The sequence below is a fragment of the Anomalospiza imberbis genome, chromosome 17 (assembly GCF_031753505.1).
Source record: "Anomalospiza imberbis isolate Cuckoo-Finch-1a 21T00152 chromosome 17, ASM3175350v1, whole genome shotgun sequence".
Taxonomy (NCBI): domain Eukaryota; kingdom Metazoa; phylum Chordata; class Aves; order Passeriformes; family Viduidae; genus Anomalospiza; species Anomalospiza imberbis.
In genome coordinates this window covers 6,563,649-6,586,024 of record NC_089697.1, presented here as the reverse complement: position 1 = coordinate 6,586,024, position 22,376 = coordinate 6,563,649, and the positions used below count along the sequence as shown (strand labels likewise).

The window sequence follows — 22,376 nt, the reverse complement described above, 5'->3', positions numbered from 1 at the left end:
AGTGACAGTATTGGAAATGCATCTGAGTACACTAAACTATTTCAGATAGCATTAACTGTGCTGGCCATGTGCTGGCACGGGGAGACCTGCAGGTGCTGCCCTGGGCAGCTCTGGAAACTTCAACAGATTGGGAAGTGGTGGGCACTGACAGCCAGGAACTGCTCCTGAGTCACTGGGATCACTGGGCTCCTCTACCCACGTGCCAGGTTCTCCTCACACATCCACAAGTGGCAGTGCCCCAGGCAGGAGGCAGGAAAGGCAAGGTCTGGAGCCTGATGGTCTGCACTCAGCCCCCTGCAGGGAGCAGCCCAGACCCCCAGCCCTGGGAGCACGGCCGGCCAACACAGCAGAGAAATCACTATGGGGACAAATGTCAGTGCCCCTTCATGTCTAAGATGGTGAGTGGGAGAAGGAGAGGTCATCTCCCCAGGCCGCCTCGCTGGAGGAGCAGAAAGCTGCAGCACAGAGCTCAGTGCAGACCTGCTGCCTCAATTATTTATAGGTACCATGGGTAGAACATGTTTTAATGACATTTGTGCTGGAGCTCAGCAGTGCGGATCCGCAGCGAGCCAAAAGGAATATGTCACAGGCTTTACGGCCGGTAAAAGCAGCGTGTCAATCACAGTGGCATGCTCACCTCAGCCCTGGATTTGCTCCCCCTGCCCTGCGGAGAGCCTGCCGCCGCCGTGATGGATTGATGGGCAAACCCACAGACACACCAGCATAAGTCACCGGGCCTTTTTTATGGGTAAATCACAAGTAATAAGCTTTCTCAGTAGAATTAGAATGACATCCTGGAAAATTATGCTCTGGTTTTACAGAGTATGATGGAAAGGCAACGGACTCTTTTGGAAGGGGATGCTTGTCCTACCATCAGGCAGCCATGGCTCGAGGCTGGTGCGGATGAAGCAAGCCTGGCTGGCGCAAACTTGAGCAGGAGATGAAAGAGACAGGACAGACCTGGGGGTGTGATCTGCACTGGACTGCACCAGCTCTGCACACAGGACTCATCCCAGGCCCCAGAGGCCCTGGGTGATGGCTGGGTGCTGCTGTGCATGGGCAGTGCTGGCTGTGTGCAGCCCTGGCTGGATGGGAGAGCCTGGCAAGGAGCACGCCTGATCCCAGCGATGTCTGCAGTGACATGAAAGGGATGTGTCTCTGCCTAACCTTGTAATCTTGCAGCCAACTTTTCAGTGCAGCTGGTGGGCTAGGGGTCCACAGGCCAGGGCCCTGGCAGCCAGACCTGAAAACAGATGAGATTCCAAATCAAGCCATCTGGACACAACACGCTCCAACACCTCCAGCAGCTTCCCAGAGAAGAACCTAGGACACAAAGCTGTGATGCTGAAGCACCTCCAGCTCACCAGTATGTCTGACAGCATGCCTTGTGCTGGGATTTAAAGACAATTGGCCCTTGTGTCTTTTTGCTTTTCTGCTTGCAGAGTGTCATTTTCTTCAGAAAATGCTCTTTTGCAATAACTGTGATTTACACATGAAAAGCAAGCGACCACGTATTGATTGGAGCCCAAGAAAAACACCAAAGCTATTTAGAGTAGATTAACTTTTTCTGGAAAATGGCTTCACAATTATTTAAAGAGATTAATCAGTTCATTTTAGGTCATTTACCATTGTTTCCATGGCCTAACCTGGAATATCTCCCTCTCCATTGTGGACAGAGCTGAGACCTTCTCAGGAGGAGGAGTGCCAGGAGGAGGAAGGAGGGGTGCAAGCAGATGGTGCTGCTCTCTGGGTCCCCATGGAGACTGAACCACAGCTGCCTCAGGGCAGGACACAGGGGAACCCTCCTGAGCCAACCCAAATACCTGCCTGCTCCATGCCAGGTGCAGCCAAAGAACAGGAGAGCAGCATTCCTGGGATACATCCTGGGTCATCGCATGTGCACCCTCACTCTCCTCCCGCTCCCCATGCCAGCATGCTGCAGGCAGAGCAGGCTCCTGCCCTCGAGTATTTCAAAGCATTTTTTTCTTCAGGAAGAAAGAATTGAAGTCAAATAGCTCCTGTGGTGGAATACTTCCCAAATGTCAACACAATCTGTGCTACATTACGGGTAAATGTGATAATCTTAACGCCTGGCTTCTTAATGTCAGTGGCACTGAAGTCTGATGGATTGACAGACTGCCAGAATGACACGCAGTCATAGCTGATAAGGGCTCTCTCCGGGGAAATCACAGCTTTTTAAAGATGTTGGCAGCTACTAGCAAGTACCTTTTTATTTAAAAGGATTACAAGCATTGATTGCACTTCCTGTTTTCTTTTTATCACATTCCTGCACCAAGTGAAGCTTGTGCTGTGAGCTGAGCTTTTCAGACAATTATTCTGGAATAATGAAGGCGTGTCATGTTGCCTGTAATGAGTGTTTTCAATGCCTAATTTGCGTGCAGTGTGAAGGGATTTCAACAGCTGCCTGGCTCCTGGCTAAAGGTGAGTGACTCCTGACCTCGGTGGAGGCTGCCGTGGGCTGACTCTGCCGGGGTGGATGGCAACACGTGCTTTCCCCAGCAGAAGAGGGATTAAAACTCCACGAATTACTATGGTTAAAACACAAGCTAAGGGGATGTGTTATGCTTAGAAATGGCTGGTGGCTGTTTCCCCGGTGAACAGCTGGACCAATTCATGCTCACCTGAGCAGCTCCTCCAAAGCAGCGAAGGAGAGAGATGAAAAATGGATGTCTATAAACTGCAGTGTAGCTGGACAGGGCAGTTAACAACCCTGAGCCACAAACACTTGCTGTCACTGACTACAGATGAGGGATGTCTAAGAATCACCACTTGGCCTCCCAACCACGGCCGATGGGCACATGCAGCAGCAGCACAGGTGGGTGGATGGTGAGACTTGCTGCACAGCCTAGGGGAGGCAAACACCAAGGCACTGGGCTCCTGCTCCTGCTTTCACCCTTTCTTGCTGCCCAATGTCATGCTGTTAAATGCCAGTTTTGACCCCTCACAACTGGGTTCCAGTGTTGGTGAAGGCAGGTGGGATGGGAAGGGTCATGGGAAAGCCAGGGCTGTGTGGTTGTTGCGTGGGGAGCCCTGGTTGTGCTTTGCTGTGTATCCCAACTGCTTCAGACTCTGCCCACCCATGCTGGATCCAGCTTTGCAAAGCCCAAGGTACTTCCCTAAAAATTTGAAGAACAGTCATTCAATCCACAGTCATCTGGAAAGGAATTGTGAGGCTGGAGAAAGCCCAGGCTGGGATGTGTGAGTGACAGATGATGGCCAGCCTGGCTGCTCAGCATGGCACCAGCATCCCGAGAGGGCACAGTCCCGCTGGCAGCAGGAACACCAGCTCTCCACCACACTGCCCCGGCTGCTCCAGACAGTGAGGGGTGGTTTCAGCCCCACTGGCTGCCCAGAAGCACAATTCCAGGATCAAGTGAAATTCAGTGATTTTGTTTCTCTCCAACTTCTCTGGCTGTGGTGACAGAGCTGTGACAGCTGCCTGGAAACACAGCTCTGTTCCCACCAGTGAGAGGGAAGCAAGAATGGCTGCTGCCAAGCACAAAGCCAGGTCATCTCCAGATACTGGGAACACTCCTGGGATGGGCTGGGAGGCAGCAGAGCCACAGCCAGAGCTCTCAGTTGAGAGCACAAACCAGAGTTCTGTGACAGCAAGAGAGCCCTGACAAGACAGAGCTGCTGCCTGCACCAAGCACAGGGCAGAGATGTAAAACAGAGATTTTGCTGAGCAGGGGGAGTCTGACACCAACCCTGAAAGCAGCTCAAGGGCTGGGTAAATGAAAGGATGTAGAGGGCTGGGATATTAGCCTGGTGGAGGTGGTTAAAGGAGTCAGCTTTCTGGTGATAAAGCAGCTTCCTCAGAGGGAAGAGAAGGGATCACCTTCCACAGCAAAATACTGCCAGTGAGAACGGGAGGTAGAGGTTGACACAGCCTTGCTACATTCAGTTACCAGAGATGGATTTTCCTCCTGGGGGTGAAGGTATCACTGCCCTTTTTTCACTTCCTTTTAATGATCCCAGCAGATCACATCCATCTTTTGCAAATACCTCTCTAGAGGAGACCTGGACACCTTGCCTTCTGGAGCTTGCCATGGCTCAGTGCAGGCACGGAGGTGACTGATGCAGCCTCCCTGTGCTGGGGAAGGGGCTGCAGCAGCCCGTGGTTGATGGGACACAGCACTACTAGCCCTGTAGGACCCGTTCAGAATGTGAGAGTGGCAAGTGCCACTGTCCTTGGCCAGCACTGCCAGCAGACAGCCACAGGTCATGTCCCATGTGGTGAGAAGCATCATCTGCAGAGCAGGACTGGCTTCCCCTCCTGCAGGAGGAGGAGGAGAGGGACCTGCCCTTACCCTGCTCTACAACGAGGCTGTTGGGCAACTGCTGGAGAGAGAGAAGCTGCTATAGAAAAATTTCCTCAGAAGGGGCTGTGTTGAGGAGGCATGGAGCTATTCAAGCATCTTCACAGATGCTTCTGCAATCAAAGCTCTCAATAATCCTCCTCTTTTGTAGTGAAGGGTCTGGTTCTGACTGGCAATTTGTTGCTTTGAGCTCTCTCCATTTCCCCACAATATACAAGAAGCAAATCCTCCTGCACAGCGCAGGCTCACACTCAATGCCAGGCACTTGTCACCTCCACTGCAATGAGCACAGTGACTGCAGACACCTCCTCCTCCTCCTCCTCCTCCTCAATGTGGAGTTCCCAGAACACTCCAGACCCTAGCCTCTAGAATCTCAAAGTGTTTGGGTGCCTGAAGTGGGACAGCAGGACTTGGAGAGCTGCAGCTGGATGAGAGTTCTTGTTGCCAAGGAGCTGGGCTGGAAACTCGGGTACAAACACTCAGCTCTTTGCAAACAGCAACAGGCCAAGTGTCCAGATCTGCCAGAGCAGGTGGCTGTGACCACAGCACTGACTGACTTGCTATGAGGGGGCAATTAATGGTGATGCTGGCAGAAAGGCTTCCTCAAGGCTGGCAGCTGTAGAGGCACTCACTGTATATTTGAGAAGGAAAACAGTGCAGATGTTGGGGTCAGACAGCACACCCTGTGCCTCTGGAAAACCCTCCAGCCTCAAGACTTCCCCCTTCTGTCACAGCCTCCCAGTAACTGCTGTCATCAAAGGTCACCAGATGCTTCTTCCATAACATTTAGTGAATAATCAAGGGAGCAGGATGGAGTGGAGGCAAGGGGATGGTGAAGGATAAGAAAACATTCAAAGACCTGGGGGAACAATAATCCTGTTTTGGAGCCAGGACTGTAAGATGCTGTTTAAATGACTGTTCCTTTATGGAGCAGTTTAAAGTTTGCCTGTTCTCTCTGCTGACCTACACTGAGGCCACCACTGAGCTCGGCCATGTCCCCTCTCTCTCTGCCTGCTCCATCCCTCCATGGTGTGCCACTGTCACACTGATGGGTGCTGGAGCATCTGCAGCCACCTCAGTGAGGCTTCCCAGGTCCAGGGAGGGTCACATTTTTTTGCCATGAGCACCTTGATCCTTCCCCAGCCCCTGGCCATCAAGGAAACCACCAGCAATTGATTTAGCTGGGGTCAGGTCAGAATGTTATTTATTTGCATAATTTCAGTATTAAACTGAGTTTGAAGGAGGATTTTTTAGCTGCTGCCAGTAACTGAACACTGCTGTAACACACAGCATCACCAAAATGAGAACGGGTCAGGTACCAAAGCTGTCGACAATGCTCAGCTGTACTGAATCCATCAAGAATTACAGAATCATACAATGGTTTGGGCTGCTCAAAGCACAACCCAACTTTCTTCTGAAAGGATGGAGAAAACCAAGGGCATTTTTTTTTCATTGTTCATTTTCATTTTTTTCAAGTTCAGAGAGAAAAATGACCCTTCTCTTGAAGAAGCTTTTTCTGATGAGCATTTCAATGAAAAATGGGAAGAAGGCAGAGATGCAGCATCCTGCCAGTGGGAACATGCTGCAGGGGTTGGCTGTGCCATGGCCCATCAGCCACCCAGCCCCTCGTGGAAGGCACCAAAGGGACCACAATGACAGGGCAATATAAGGAAAACAAAAAAGACAAAAAAACCCACGTAAGACTCAGGCTAGACGACAAGGAAATAATTTATTTCCAGGTCCCAGAAAGACCTTGAAAAAATTAACAAGGGTGAGGAAATCAACCTTCTAATTTCATCGGGGTAGAGAAACAAAACCGAAGTGACTCCATCAGACATGGTGGCAGCTGCCAGCTCCTCCTGCGGGGCGGGCAGGGGGTGCGGGCACCGCGCTCCGCCCGTATTTACAGTGGGATGGAAACTAAAACGCAAGCGTGAGTGCATGCGCGCCGGGGAGCACGGGCTGCTCAGGGATGGGGAGAACCCGCCGCGAGGGTTGCTAAACACGTACCCTGTCAGACCCCATCTCCTAGGACAGAGCCCTGCTATTGCACAACACTTGGCTAGAGGAAGGGCCAGTGCCGGAGGGGCTTGGGCACAGCTCTGCAGCCCAAGGGAAAACACGAACACATTCCTGAGGAAAGAGAGGGATTTCTCCGTTCTCCTGCTTGGAGGTGCGGGGTGTCGCGTGCTTGAGACGGCGTGGCCAGAGCTGGCACTCGAGGGCCCTGCTGCCTCCCCAGCATCATCACAGTGAACCAGCAGCATGCTGGGCACAGGTGCCAGCCACAGCACCATCGCCTCCTCGGAAGGACCAGAGAGCCCCTGAGGGGCTCCTGGTTCCAGTATGAGCCACGCTGGAGCTCTGCACAGGGGCCGTGGTGGCAGTGGGCAGGAGCAGCTGAGGGCAGGCACCGTGGCAAAGCCAGGTGCTGTCCCTCTCCGCTGCCGGGTCTCGTGCTGCAGCCAAAGGACCAACGCCAGCAGCCGGGAAGGAACACACAGAAAAAAAAAAATGGACACGCATGTACATTTACAGTTAAACCTTCTCCAAAGAGAGAAAACAGTGTCTGTACTTAAATAAAAGGACAAACCCAATGACAAGCCCAGGATGTGTCAGGCCTTGGGAGACCATATCAGTTACCTATCAATGATATAATTGATTTTTTCCCAACATGAACAGATAAGGAGCTGCACCAGCCAGGACGGCCTGAGGTGCTGTGCAAGGACATCACTCTACAGGCTGTTCCATTCCGTTTTCCCTGTGGCAGTTGGCAGGCTGGGAAGGCAGTGGGCACCCAGTGGTTTCCTCCAGCATCATCTGCAGCCTAAGGAGCATTGGCACATCCCACTGGCATCTTCCTCACCTGCCTCCCAAACCCAGGAATTACATGCAAAAGCAGTCCTGCTGGGAGCTCATGCTGGTTTGCTGCAGGATACTGTGCTGGGGTGGGGACACCCTGGGTATCCCGAGGTGTCACAGATGTGCTGCCCAACCTGCAGCCAGCTCGGCCCCAGAGCTGTGCCAGCAGGTTCTGGCCTCACACACATCTCCTGGGCATGGCTGTTCTGTTGTTAATGGTGATGCTCTGCTGTCAGCTGGGGGCAAGCAGGAATTACTTTTCCCAGCCAGGGGCCAGGGTTCTCCTGCACCCTGCAGCAAGATCCTGCATGGAATGCAGCTCTCCCCCAGCCACTGTGGGCCAGGGAGCTCTGGCGTCCTGCCTGCTGCCCTGTGCAGCTCACACCATTTGGTGACAGCTAGTGCCTGGCTGGGAGCCCTGCAAACACCAGGTCCTGTGTGAGGGGCTGGCAGAGCCCACCCGGGGGTGCTGCTCTGGGCCCCTCCGATGGCACTCCCCAGCACTGCAGCTGCTCTGTGGCCCAGGCCACAGCATCGTGCCTCGGTGACAGGTGGGACATCCCTGCCTGCCAGGGGGGCTGTGGGGCACACCAGGACTTCACAGACAACGTCTGCTGCGCAGGGAGTGTTGGGGATCCCCTTCACACCACCAGCACCTCTGTGATCACAAGACAGCGGTGAAGTGATTGCAGCATGGAAAGGAAACCTGGTTTGAGGTTTGAGCCGTTCTGCAGGATGTGATCCCAGCGTGGCACCCTCCCTCCAACACCGTGCCCGCAGCCGGGGGCTACTGCGAGCCCCACAGGGAGCAGCGAGAAGGAAGACTTCAAAAAGCAAGTAAACTTAGGAGGGGAAAATCTGAACAGAAGTTAAAAGCTTGTTTCCCTCAGCAAGGAAAGCTCTTAAAGAAATCAAAGCTCTTTAAATGCTCTGACTCAAGTGACAAAAACAATTTAGACAACAAAAGGCTCCCGGTTTGCTCTTCCTCTCCTGGATGGGGATCACCGAACAGATCTATTTAAATGATAATTTGTGGGGGAGAAACCCTCTCCAAACCCTCTTGAATTAGATTTGCTCCTTCTTAAGTCAATGCGTAGTGCTTTAATGGAGACTGGCTTTGAGGAGATGAGGACACCCCCGTGGCTCCTCTGGGCTCCCCAGCCTCCCCACGCGGGTGTGGAGCCCACCCGAGCCGAAGGCAGCTGCAGAGGAGCATCGCGGTGCCGCCTCTCGCCGGCAGCCGTGCAGTCCGGCCCGGGAGCACACGATCCCCGTGTGGCACCTCACGGCCTGGAGCCCCGGTCCAGGAGGTGGCCGGAGCCCGCGGGGCTGGAGGGGCAGCTAGGAGTCCTCGCTGTCCTCGTCGCCCCTGCGCCCCGCGTACAGCGCTGCCAGCTGCCGGAAACGTGGCCCCCAGCCGCCCAGGTAGGAGAAGTCCTGCTCCGAGCCGCTGGACCAGGTGTTGATGGAGCTCAGGGAGGGCACTGGGGAGTCCGAGCCCTCGAAGGCATAGGTCTGGAATGAGTCGTAGGGCGGCACAGAGAGGTCCTCATCCGCCTGCTCCACCTTCCTGCAGATATAGTCTCTGAACACAGAGAAGTCCAGGTCTGGGCTCTGCACCCACTGTGGGAGGGCATGGAGCTCGGAGGCTGGGTTTCTGCCTGTGCCCCCCTCTCCTGGCCCCCCACCTCCATCACCAGCTTTGATCTCACTGAAGTCGTAGAGGCTGCGCAGGGCTGACATGTCATAGGCCTCTGTGTCCTGCTCACCACCTCCTTCATCGTTGTATTTGATGACATTGTCCCTCATGTCCTCGTCATCCTCAGAGGTCAGGTGGCTTTTGTGGTGCCGCTTCAGCGTGAGGATCAGAAGGACCAGCACTGGGAAAGGAAGAGACAGTCAGACGGGCGCAGAGTCTCGGGACGCTGTGCTCCTGCAGGGCGAGGACGACCCCTGCTCGGTGGCAGCTGGAGGCACAGCACCCCTGGCATGGGGAGCCCTGCCGAGAGGCCAGAGGTTCCCATCAGCCAAGCTCATCAAGCAGCAGCCCTGCTGTGTACTGGCTTGGAGAGAGGTTTGCCCAGGCTCCAGGGCAGACCAGGAGCTTCCTTTGCCATGCAGCGCGACCACTGAGACAGGAGGGAGCGATGGATAAACACACAGCTGGACAGATAAACGGATGGCTTGTGCAGATGATGAGCAGGAAAAGGGGGTGCATGATTCACAGTAGCAGCTAAATATTGGATGGGTGAATGTGGAGCAGATGGCACAGAGCCTGAGCAGCGAGCCGCAGCTGTGTCCTGGGTCATCATCCATTCAGCCCATCACCTTTAAAGCACCGATGTGCACTTTATTTGTCTGGGCAATTAGGCAGAAATTTGTTTGCACTGCGTTGGAAAATGAAACCAGTGTAAAGTGCACCCTGTGGGTAAGGGTTTTCTGAACGGACATGCAGCACGAGACAGAGAGTGGAGCCATGCCAAGGAGACCTCACTAAACGATGTGCTGCCTCCCACAGGTATCTGGACAGCCCTTGGAGCCAGCCAGGAGCCAGCCCTGGGGCCAGAGAGGGCTGTCAGCAGCTGCATCCATCAACTGTCCTGGGCTAAACCTGAGGGCACTGCAACATCCCTCATTCAGAGCCCCTTCCCACACGCACACAAGCACACGCTCCCCCTGCCCAGCAAAGCTTGTGCCAGTGTGCCAGTGGCAGGCAGCAGCATTCCCGGGGTACAGGTCCTGACCTAGGCAGCACTCTAGTTTGACCACAGCCCAGTTTTGCATCCTGCCCACACACTCACACACGCTCTAACACTGACCTTTTCAGGTAAGAGCACGCCTGCGTGCCCCACGCCCACCAGCCCTGCCCACACGCTGGGATCACACAGCCCCATCTGCTGTGAGACGCCTGCAGTGGGCACAGCAAGGCAGCTGGCAAGCAGCTCTTGGCTCCTGCCTGTCCAGGCAGGGAGCGAGCCAGCAGCTCTCCAGGCTCTGCTGGGCAGCATCACACCTGCCTGGCACAGGGAACTCTGCTCTGGCTGCCTTGTGGAGCCCAGCGTGCATGAGCTGTGGCAAACATGGTCCCCCCCAGCAGGGGCTGAGGTTCATGCCCCGCATGCTGCAGCTACCAGGGAGGAGACAGATGCAGAGAAGCCTGCTCTGTGCCCACAGCTCTGTGCCCACAGCACCTGCCTGCACACATTCACGTGATGCTGGTGGAGAGGAGCTGGGACAGGACAGGGAGGACTCAGGGGACAGGCAGGCACTCACCAACCAGAATGAGGACACAGACCAGCAGCGCGATGAGGGCGCCGGGGCTCAGCGTGGCTGACACGACGTAGGCCGTGCTGTTGCAGGACTGGATGGCCCCGCTGCTGTCACAGCCACAGACACGGATGGTCAGAGTCCCTGTGCTGCTCAGGGCTGGGGGGCCGCTGTCCACCACCAGGATGGGGAGCAGGTACACATCCTGCTCCTGGCGATTGAAGCCCACTCTCTGTGTGTGCACCGCTGCCGTGTTGTCTGCAGGGAACAAGCAAAACCACAGCAAAGTCACCCCCACATCACAGCCTGCAGCACTCGCCAGGAGCTCCTCCATGCTCTGGATGAACAGCAGCTACTCCTGCACCACCTCCAGCAGCTATCCTGAGAGAGCCTTGGGTCTTCCCCTCCTCCATCACATGGACCCAGCTCACTGCAGACCCCCTGCAGCCTCGGCCTGAACATGGGCAGCTCCACTCCAGCACTTTCCCCTTTGCCAGCAGCACCTCAGGGCCAGCCTGGCACCTTCTTTGTCACTACACCTGGGAGTGAGCCTGGCACAGGAGCAGCAGCACATGAATGTCTGAACCATGCTGACAAACAACGCAGGCGGCACAGAGAGGGGAAAAACTTCCAAAAGACCTTCTATGAGTGGCAGAGTCAGGATAAAAATCAATTGCTGACATGTACACAAGAACAGACAGGGTCTGCAGGTGGCACTGAGACTGCAAGAGCAGACTCTGCTTCTTCCAAAGCCAAAAGCCATGAGTGAATGGTCCTGCCTCAGCCGGGGGGCCAGATACCCCTGTAATCCTCTGTAACTCCTGAAGGAATAGGCAGAGCTTCTTCCAAGCCTCCCAGCCAAGTCAGGCATCCTCCTCCCCATCTGCTTACACCCTGCTGCTTCAGGGGCTCAGCTGGCACAGCACAACTCGTTAAGATCCCATTAACACAGCCACTTCACGGGACCCTCCAGGGCCCTGGTGCCAGCAATGAACCCAAGGAGCAGCTGCTGCCAACCAGGAGCAGGGAGGGAGGGCAGGGACAGAGACTGACACTGGGACTGACTCCCTGCTCAGGGGTGCTACAGGCTGCCAGCCAGCAGCAGCGTGGGCAGGATGAGGCTGAACAGCAGGTGACAATTGGAGGCAGGTGTCACAAGCCACTGCCGACTGACTGTAGCCTTTATCTAATAAACCATGGACTGGCCCACTCACAGCAAGGTGCTGCTGTCTACAGATTCTGCTCATCAGACCTGATTTATGCCAGACCATCCCCTTTCTCTATGAATTAGCTCCTCCATTGGAAAAGACATGCACTGTAACTCTGGCCCTTGGGCTGCTGCCATCACGGAAATTGCTGTATGGATTGGGTGCTGCATGAGAGCGCACTGGGCATGGTGGGGACAGGAGGTGAGCCAGGATGGAAAATCTGCTGGTCAGCCAGGAAGCAGATCCCAAAGATTCTGTGTGGCAGCCAGGGCACCGCAGAGCACAGATTCCTGTCCTGTGGGACACCTGCCACTGTGGCTGAGACTCCTGGAGCAGCATGTGGCAGCAGCACCATGGCAACTGGGCAGAGGTGTCAGGAGGAACAGGGGAGCACTGGCCCCTGGGTGCAAGGAGGCTGAACCAAGTGTGGTGGCAGCAACATCTCAGAGCTGCTGGTGGCATACCAAGGATGAGCTACGGAAAAAAAAAATTGTTATGCTAATAGTTTGCACAGAGGTAATGAGATCTCATTTGGTGCTGGTCCCCCCTCCTTGCTGCAGTGTAGCAGGGGGACATAAATAACATTAATGGCACTATCTCAGCAAGAGACCAGGACTAACTCCTAGCTAGCCCAGGTACAAGTAAGCCTCAGACACCTGGATCAAGTGGAGATAAAACCACAGGACAAAAAGGACAGACGAAAGTGCTGTTAGCAAGGCTCTGGCCACAGCCCAGGAAGGTCACCTTTGCTGTCACTGTCACACCAGCACAGGGTTGGGGTCAGATCCTGGCTCAGAGGATCCCTGAGCACACAGCCCTGCACCTCCACTGCAGCTCAGCCCAACCATCACACAGGGCTGATGGAACACAGTGCTTGGGAACTCCCCCAGCTGCTCTTCAGCACTGTGTAAACACAGGGGTAGCACCAAACCTCTCTGGAAATGCAGCAGGAGGCTGGCAACTCCCTTCTGTTTACAGCCAGCTCCAGCTCCTGTTAGGGACCTGCGACAAGTCATGCTGTATTTTTAGAAACAGCCTCTAGAAACCAAGGAGAACTACACATGCAAGTGGCAGAGGGGCAGGCACCAACCTCAGCTCAGCCCAGACAGTTTAGGCAGCCTGGCACCACTGAGAAAGAAATATTGCCACCCACCAAGTCAAAATAAAGAATGTGGTACTTAAATTTAACAGCAGCATGACAGACAGGTCTGCTCAAAGAAACCTCGCCTCAGGAAGGGGCTGTGACCCAAAACTTGATGCAAGGGAGCAACAAAAATCACAGCTACAAACACTACTTTAAACATCATGAAACAATATTTTATCTCCTGAACAGGGTGGCAGGCGCCCTTCATCCCAGGAGGGAGATGCACAGAAATGTCTCACGTACACTGATGAAACTGCTCACCAAGGCTCGACAGCCAGAGCCCAGCCTGGCAGGGACCACCTGCCTCTGGCACTGAAATGGCTCCACCACCTGCCCACCACCCCCTGCCCCCCACCACCATGAACTCTTCTCGTTGGGTGTTTGCACCCCTGTTACTCACAAACTTCTGTGTTCCCCTCTGAGATACTACAAAAAAAGTGCTCTGCCATACGATTGTAGTCCTTTTGATCACAGATCTGGGAAAATTTTGCCCAGATCTTGGAATGTCTATCCTGGAAAATGCATCCAAAGCAACCTCTTACAAAACAATTGTCATTTCTCTTGGTGCGGTTGTTTCTTTACATGTAGCTGACCCACAGCAGCTGCTTTGGGATGTGTCTTGGTGTAGATTTGTTTGCATTGGCACAGCCCAGGCAGCCCTGGCCCCGCAGCCCTCATGTCTCTTCCTCCACAGCAGCTTTCTGCCAAATCCATTTCTGGGGTGATGAGCTGAGGAGCAGTGCTTCTCAGGAGCAGCACTGGAATGTGAGCAGACGTTAATCCACAGCTTTCCTGAACAGACGAGTCTGGGTCTCCACACTTGGCTTCCTGCCCAGTCCCCACAAAGCTGCACCTTCTGCTGCGGCAGTGCTGAGTGTCCTCTGATGCCCCAACCAAGCCTTTTACTATCACTGCTTTCTTGCTGCACAAATTGACATTTTCTTCATAGGTTTCCACTGCCACCCTCTCTCTGAGCACGCAGTGACATTATCCTGTGTTACATCACATCACCTTGCGTGACAGGGCAGGAGATGGCCCCTCTGTCCACCTGAGGAGCAGGACACTGGGCAGGGCAGGAACTGACATGAGCTGAACACACAGGCACTCATCAATACTGCCCTAAGAGGAAAGTTTGGGAAGGCAATATACTCTAGTGGTAACCTAATGTCACTAGGAATAATAAAATAATTAAGTCTCCCAGACTCCCTCTCCAAAGAGGCTCTTGGCAGCCTTGAAGATAGAACTAACAAATCCTTCTCATAACTCAGTCTCAAACAGTGCTAGCAGAGCAGGAGGGATTTTGATGTCCCTACCCTCTCCCACACTCACAGGGCCCAGTGAGCATCTGCCTTCCCCTTCTCCAGCAGCTGCTCTGCTGCACCAGAGCCTGGGAACACCAGTTCTGGAAAGGAGCACCAGCACCCTGCTGAGCCTGCAGGCACACTGCTGCCAGAGCTGCCCCAAGGGAGCAGACCTCCTCCAGCCCCAGGTGGTGCAGCTGGTAGAAGAAATATCCTGTTTTTCCCTTCTGCCTCTTCATTTTCTTGAGTTCTGTGGGTACCAGGCCACAGCATCACTGCTGCTCTTTTGCTGTTTGCTCAGCCCCGAGGTGGTTTGATGCTCTTTTACACACACACACCAACCCTGCCCCAGTCAAACGAGCATCTGAGCTGCTTGTGCTGAGAGGGGCATCCCTGCGGGGCTCCAGGAGGTTTCCTCTATCCTCAGGCAATCCTCAAATCCTAACATTTTGCTTTTGATTGTTAGGATTTTCAGATCTTCTATCACCCATTACGCGCTTTTAATGAGACCTGCAGAGAATTCAGACATCTGCTTGCCGAGCCCTTGAGCCCTGGAGTCAGTAGCTCCATGTGTCACTCCATACTACCTAGCACTCCTTCCAGGTTGCTGGGCATGGATGCTTTCTACCATCCCTTCCAACACAATTAGCACTTCTTGGAGAACATGATTTCAGGCTTTAATTGCCTTTGATCCTGCTGTAATCAATTTTCTCAGGCCAGAAACACCCAGCAAAAGGTGAGTTAGGAAACAGAGGATGGTGAATGCCTTTGGAATGGCACCAGTTGGATCTTAACATGGTCGGCTCATCTAATTCCATCTCTTCCTTTAGTCACTCCATATGATGGGCATCTTCTTCCTGGATGCTTGCTGTTGTTACCACAGGTGACATTTATTCCTTGTCTGATGAATCAGGAAGCGTGTGAGCGCTCCCTCAGACAGGGCAAAAGCACGGAAAGAGAGGAACCAACAGGCAATGGTGCTGTTTCCAAAAGCCCAATTCTTGCCAACCACCTGTAACTCAGCTATGTGGTCGCCTGCAGGGACACCCTTGGTTTTTGCATCTCCAACCCGAAGCCAGCACAGCTCTGTGTGCCACACCCAGGACGCCTGGAGGGAGCCCCAACAGTGCTGGCAGCTCAGAGCCCCCAGGCTCCCCCCAAGCAGCCCCACCATGCCAGGTGCTCCTGCCCTGCCCCACCGCACCAGCAGCACTCTCAAGTGGGTGCTGGTCCTCACCCTGCTGAGAACAAGTCACTCCCTGAGGTGGCTTTCTGGTGCCACAAAGGAGCCAAGTGAAGTAGGTGCAAAGCAAAAGAGAGGATTTAAGCAAAGTCTTTGAGAATCCATCTGTGCTGACATCCATCAGTGTCACTCCTTGGCTGCAAAAGCAATATTTATAAATCACATTTCAAAACTGGCTACAAATTTGTACAAAGAAACAGATGGGCTGGTGGTAGCAGTTTGTCACCACTGATATTTGCACGGGGGAGTAGAGACAAGTGCAAGAGGGGTGAATGCAGGAGAGGGAAGCAATGGGGATGAAAGGGAAGATGCAGCAAGGACACCAACAAGAGCAGGGGCAAAGGTGAGTGTACCCAGGGCAGTTAGTGGACTGGAGAAGGGGACAGAAATCAAAGGGAGGGAGATGGCACCAAGGCACCCTGTTAGAAATGAGGGGTGCCTCCATCTGCCACAGGCAGCCACCTCCGCTTGCCGTGGAAGACAGCACTGCTCAGCAATTGGGAGGGTCTCCAAACACTCTGGGAATAACCCTGCAGCAACAACATTTGTTTTCCCAGGAGCGGGAGGTGATGCCAGCTTTTACTCATTTTATGCAGTGTTACACCACACAAAAAGCTCCAGGGATCGTTTAGCACAAAGAGTTACCCTGTGCCACAAGAGCCTCATCCCACTCAAGAGAGCAGCAGCTCTGGAGGAGATGGTGGCACACGTGTCCTGCATCTTGGACCACTGCTGGTGAACTCCCACACAGAGCCAGGGAGCCAAGCAGCCCCTGCTAAGCCCCATACACCCCCAGCCACGTGCCCTGCCCGACGAGCAAAACAGCGGTGGTGGCTCTGGGGTGGCAACCGGGCTGTGGCAGACACCCTGGCCCGGAGCTCGGAGCCTCATTGAGGGTCTGGGCAGGGATGGACACCTGGATGTAGCTCAGTGTGTTCAAGCACATTTTCATAAGGCTTTTCAAAGAAAGTGAGGGAAGTTAATCAGTGGGTGTGGGGCAAAATCTTGCTGAGGATTAAAGCCTGTTTACATAAGAAGCAAAGGTCTTCTGAACAGCTGCCCTCGAGCAGAGGGGGAGGGACTCAGGTCAGGGACAGATGTGCTACTCAGGACACAAAGCAATATCCAGCTGTGCTACCATCACATCTCAAGCTTTTCCATTTTGACTATCCCTAATAATGCTGAACCAAACTGAGCAAGCAGGATCTTACGTCAGCAGGAGGCTCCTATGATAAGCTCAGAACAAACTAAACCAGGCTTTTGACAGATAAAGCTGCAAAAGCAGAGAAAGAGAATGGCTTTAAAAGAAAACCCAACCAAAACCAAAGAAGAATTTCAATGTGGTCTGCTGGGCCCTGTGACAAGCACATGTACATGTGGCTGGAGAAGGTCCCAGTATCTACAGGGGACCCTGCTGTACCTATTGCTACAATCAGCACCTAAATTCCCCCTTAAACATCAACCGAAAATAGGAAGCATCCTGATAACTATTTTTCTAGATTGTTACTGTCTACACAAACGCAGCCTGACCTGACAGCCTGCAAAATCCAACAGCTGCCAGGCTCAGCCAGCAGAACGTGCATGGCACCCCATCACTCACAGCAGCATCGAGTCGCCCAGGATGAGCTGCTGAGCTCAGGGATGCAGAGAACCCCAGAGCTGCCCAGAGGAACAGACAGGCTCTGCCTGGCTGCCTGTCCCAAAGGAGAGGACGAGCCCCAGGAAACAGAGGAACTGCACCCCAGAGCCACCACCTTACAGGCTCTGCAGGCTGTGTCCCAGAGAACCCACCGTGGCTGTGGGCTGGCTACAGCATGGCCCCACTGCCTCCCAGGGCTCTGGAACTGTTCCCATTTGTCAGGGGCACAGGGCTGGCCAACCACATAGCAGCCCCAAGATGACCCATGCTCCAGGATTTACCTTGGAGAGGAATAAATCATAACTCTCAAAATGGGAGTATGTTCATCTATAAATCCACATCATCTCCTTGCCTAGAGGCAGGTTGTAGATTTCCCATCAAGAAAGGGACTGAGAGCCCTGAAAATACCAAAGGCTTAACCAGACAGCATGAGAGGAGCTTTGTAGCTGCTTGCAGTGAAGAATAAAGCTGGCAGAGCCTCCTTGAGGAAATCCAAGCTGTTAGCTGATCAGTCCCACCATTTCAGGTTGACAAGAAGCTCTGCAACATGCCCGAAGCACCCAGAGCTGGCACAGAGAGACAGTAACCCACCTCCCTGTCCATGGCCAGAGGTGCTGCTCAGCCTGAAGGATGCTGGGCCAAGGGTACAGCAGGACTTACCCTGGATATCCAGCAAAGAGAAATGGTGGTTGTTGGTGGCTTCAGGCGCCAATGTGAAGTAGAAACGGTGGCCGCTCTGAGGCTCATCCCGGTCCACAACGCTGATTGTCTGGATCAGCTGTGGGGAGAAGGCAGAGGTGAGCACCAGAGCTGCTCCCACAGCCTCTCCCAGGGTCCCACGTGCAGGGTCCAGCCAGCAGCATCGCCGGCTGCAGGCAGACTGGGACGAGTCTTCAGCCCTGCAGAAGGGCTCAGTGGGACCAGCAGAGCGACTCCCACTGTGACAGGGGCTGCACAGGAAGACTCTCAGGCAGAAGGGGACAGATGGGCAAGCTGGCACTAATCCAGAGTGCTGCCTGCAGCCCAAGACCAGGGCTGGGGGACTCTCACTACCTGGCCTGGCTTGGCATCCTCACACACAGCGGCTTCATAGGGGGTGGCAAGCTCAGGTGGATTGTCATTGACGTCCAGGATTCGGATACGGAGAGAGGCCCTCGACACCTGGGAGTGGTTATCTGAAACAGAAAGAGAAGCAGAGCTTCAGGACAAAGGGCCAACTGCTGCTATCAGGGAGCAAACCTCCTCATCCCCACCTGTCCAGAGGCCGTTGTGGCTGCTGCCAGCACTGCAGCTCTGCCTGCCTGTGGCACAGACTGGCTACAGGACAGCAGCACCTGTAGAGCATGCTTCAGCCTCACTGCAGCCTCACGGCACCCTGCAAAAGAAGCCCACTGGGATTCTGTGTGCCAAGGATTCCTGAAACATCACCTGATCTACCCCTGAAAAACTAGAGCAGCCCAAAGCTAGTCCCAGCCATAAGGGTCAGGATCTATGCTGCAGCAAAACAGCACCAAGATGGGACAGAAAACTTGGATGTGAGATCCCCCTCTGACCTGGATCCTGATCCGTAGGTGCTTGAGACTGGCAGCAACATCTGAGAGCTGAACAAATGGAGCAGGGATGTGAAACAGCTGCATCAGCTAAGGGCACAGGTTGATGGTGAGATCTGTCCATCCACCTCTGCTGTGTCCAGGTGACCCAGGGTCACATGTGCCCCACTGAGGCATCAGGCTCTTGCCCAGGGACTCAGGCTTCTTATGCTGACACTGGGTTTTTGTTGCCATTGCAGCCGAAACTTAAACACAGCCCCATCCACCAGCTGGCATGAGGGGGTCACGCAGTAAGACTGAGGGCAGCCCTCTCACCCTGGCACTCACCAGCCCAGCCTCACACAGGCTGGGGACCCCCCTCCCTTGGGGTTCACTCTGCACGTGGGATGGGGCAGCATTTACACCTCCACTCACTGCAGCGTCACTGAGCTGCACACACAGTGCCGAGGGACACTGAGCCCGTGCCATAGGATTATAAATCACTCTGGAGGGCCTGATGTTTGCTGAAGCACCTCATATATCTCCAGAAATGAGAACTCCCTCTTACTCCATCTCCTTTGTTTTACCCAGAGGCTGCACCTGTGACAGAACTAATGCTTCTCTCCACGCTCAGGCAGGAGTTCTGCTGCCTGTTTGTCTATAACATTAATACTGGCCCCAACAGATCAGGTGGGGGAGGACCCAGGGGAGAGGAGATTTAGCACTGCTCCATAATTAGCCAGGAATCTAAGCCCCCTCCCCAGAGCTGCCTTCACCCGGTTCTCACGTTATCACTCCCTCTCACCCAGACCAGCTGCTCTGGTGATTAGATAGTTGTTTTTGGGGGAGGGAGGCTGAAGTCGTGACTAAAAGCCTAGAACTATGTGTTATTTTAAAAGGCATATTGGTGCAGTGAAATTGCTTGCAAGAAGAGAGAAAGGGGGAGGCAGCGGGGTGAGAAGGGAGCCCGGGGAGGCGGCGGGGTGTGTGCTTGATGCCCACAAAAGAGCAGGAAGAAAAAGGGTTCAATTCCTGCAAGAAGGAGGATGACAGCGTTTCATCACCCCCTCTTCAACCCACAAGGAAGATGGATAACCATCCCCGCTGCTCAGCTCTGGAGCAGGCTGGGATCGCTGAGAGAAAGACGAGGAAAGGCAGAAAGAGAGGAGAGGAAGTAGAGCCTGAAAGGAGGAAGAATCCAGGACCCCAGCTCTTCCCCTTCCTAACTGTAACCCAGAGGAAGAGCTCCTCCCTTAGTGCCCCACAGTGTGGGAGCCAGCTGCGAGAAGGAAGCCATCCCAGCACTGCCAAACCCTCTCCAGAACCTGGTGGGATCGTGCGTGCCAGCTCTGGACATCCAGGTGATCCTGAGCAAAGCAACTTCTCTTCGAGACCACCTCCCCCAGCCCCTGAGGAGGGACGTGATCAGCGTGTTCAGAGCCGGGCAGAAGCACAGGGCCGTGCTCATCCCCAGCTCCAGCCGTGGCTGCCAGGAGCAGGGTCACATCCCTGCCTCAGCACAGAGCTGGGGACCTGCACCGACCCCTCCCGAGCCAGGGCTCACGTCCCGCTTCCCTGGGCACGGCTCTGAGACACTGACCTTTCTAAATGCACCCTGTCATACAAAAACTCTCCTTCTGCCCTTCCAAAACTGCTGAAGCCTGAGGCTCATGCTCACTCCTGGCTCAGTGACAGGGTCAAAATTTGACGTGTCCAGGAACATCAAGGTTAGAAAGGCAACTGCTGCACTCTTGTCTACCTTTCCAGTGAGGCATACATCAGCTTCTTTTTATTTTGGCTGTACAATGTATATTTGAAGGTTTCTCAATGCTTTATCAACTTCCCTCATCCTTTGAGCCAGTACCTGTATTTATGGGTGGAAAAAAAGAAAAATGGTTGGATATATTTGAAAGAAGTTATCTTCAAAACATCTGAAATATGTTTTTTGTAACAGTGGCATAAACTGATATTATGATGGTCAGAAGTGTGATTGAGATTGCTGGAGCACATCTGTGATGAAAGGCACAAAGCACTCAACTAACGCAGGATTCACACCTGCGAGGTCAGAAACTCTGGCCTGTGCTTTTTCTACCTGTGTCCACGCACCCAAAATGCCCCAGCACAGGAGCAAAGGCTCAGCAGGCAGGTCCAGCACCAGAAAGAGAAGAAGAGAGGGTGGATGAGGCTGTGGCGTGGGTGCCTGCCCTCGCAGGGCGCTGTGACCAGCACCTGGCCCGCGACTGAGGCGAGGGCAGCACGTGCTGGCTGAGGGCACCCGGAAGGAAAATAACCATCTTCCATTGCAGCATCTCTCCTCGGTATTCCAGCTCAGCTGACTGACATGCAAATTAGTTTAATTATTTCTTCTTCTAAAATAAATTATATTTTGCAGTGGCTGCAATATGTTGTGTCAGGCAAAATTACATTCAATATTTTTAAACTAATTGATGTCAGCCTTGAGAAAACCTGATTGACAGCAGTGAGAAAACTAGGCTGCTACCTAAACGCTTTCCTAAATTAAAATTAAACACGCAGTTTTTCTGCATTTCCTTCAGGAGTTGGAATGCTATTAATCTGAAAAGACTGAGGAAAGAGACATGGAAAATACACAGAACAAGACGGAGATGCTGGAAGCACAGCCGTGCAGTATGGGAGCTCCAGGCTGGTGAGTGGCAGCTGCCTTTGCCAACAAGGGGAAGAATTATTTCAGAGCCACTGGAGCTGCTCTGTGTGGGGGGCAGAACTCTGCCCAATGCTTCCATGCTGCTGCATATGTGCCTGCCTCAACACAGCCACCAGCATGGCTCAGGGCGTGCCAGCCAGACACCCCTGCCCAGGTGCCATGTAGCAGAACAGGCAGCACTGGGACAGGACTGGCAGGGATGGGACAGGCAGCGCCAGGACTCTGGAGCATGAGATGGTCACAGTCCTGCTGCACGGCAACCCTCAGGCCGAGAGTCAAATGCTTCAGGGCAATCTTCATCCACATCCCAGAGTGTTTCCTTATTTAATTAATCATGTAAGTAAGTAATCTCAACAGGACAATATTCTCCTCTTAAATATTCAGATACAAAACACCAACTTGGCCTCTCCCTGAGCTGCAGACGGCTGAGTGCTCACAGGACTGACACCGAGCAGCTCTGGGCAGCTGCTCAGCAATGCTGTAGCTCTGCAGCAGCTCCCAGGGATGGGAAGGGATTGACAGTGCTTGGTCACCCCTGCTGTGGCAGGAAAGGAGGGGACTTGTGGTTTCTGCTGTGCCAGGATCCAGCCCTTACTCCTCCAGACACTCACACAATCTCACAATAAAACACTTTGCATTTTTATACCCAAACATCTCCTGTGGAGCTCCAAATCCAGCAAACGCCATTTGTCTTCCTCCCCACACACACCCAAAAGTGCTTAGCAGCTTCTCTGGGTCTGAGGAGAGCCCAGGGGACCGTGGGCTGCCACATGCAGCTGCAGCACCTGAAGCAGACCAGCTCAGGGACACTGCTGGGCACAGCATCCAATCTGCTCTTCTGTGTTGACACCAAATTGGTACAATACTGAATTCAAAATTTTTTCATTAGTAAGGAAGTCAGAAGAGGCAGGAGTGGAATTTATTCCTCACTATCTCAGCAAATTGGGAGAAGAAAATGCAGAACAGAAGACTGGGATGTGCCCTCTGCTCTCTAGCCCTGATGCCATGGCTCTGGGGCACAGGGTGGGTCTGTAGCTGTTGTGCAGCTCCTGCCTGCAAACCAGAGTGCTGATGCCAAGGACAGAGCAGGGGCATGCCAGGGGTATGACTTGTCTGACAGGTGGCTGTATCAGAGGCTGGAGCTGAAAACGTGGCCCCCA

The 22,376-nt window shown here is 53.8% G+C and overlaps 1 protein-coding gene across 3 annotated transcripts in view; it reads right to left on the bottom strand.

Moving 5' to 3' along the window:
- Positions 1 to 6,050: 6,050 nt before the first annotated feature.
- The window catches only part of CDH22 (cadherin 22), a 77,221-nt gene continuing 60,895 nt past the window's right edge, over positions 6,051 to 22,376 (bottom strand). For 2 of the 3 annotated variants that reach the window (XM_068207640.1, XM_068207641.1), the window contains exons 9-12: positions 18,058 to 18,179; positions 17,665 to 17,782; positions 10,476 to 10,727; positions 6,051 to 9,082 (exon numbers count right to left, since the gene is read on the bottom strand). In XM_068207640.1, the coding sequence (XP_068063741.1) occupies positions 8,544 to 9,082; positions 10,476 to 10,727; positions 17,665 to 17,782; positions 18,058 to 18,179 (1,031 nt within the window). In that variant the 3' untranslated portion in view covers positions 6,051 to 8,543. Of the gene's footprint in view, positions 9,083 to 10,475; positions 10,728 to 15,363; positions 15,503 to 17,664; positions 17,783 to 18,057; positions 18,180 to 22,376 lie in introns of those variants that run through there. The other variant, XM_068207642.1, reaches the window with a different exon arrangement.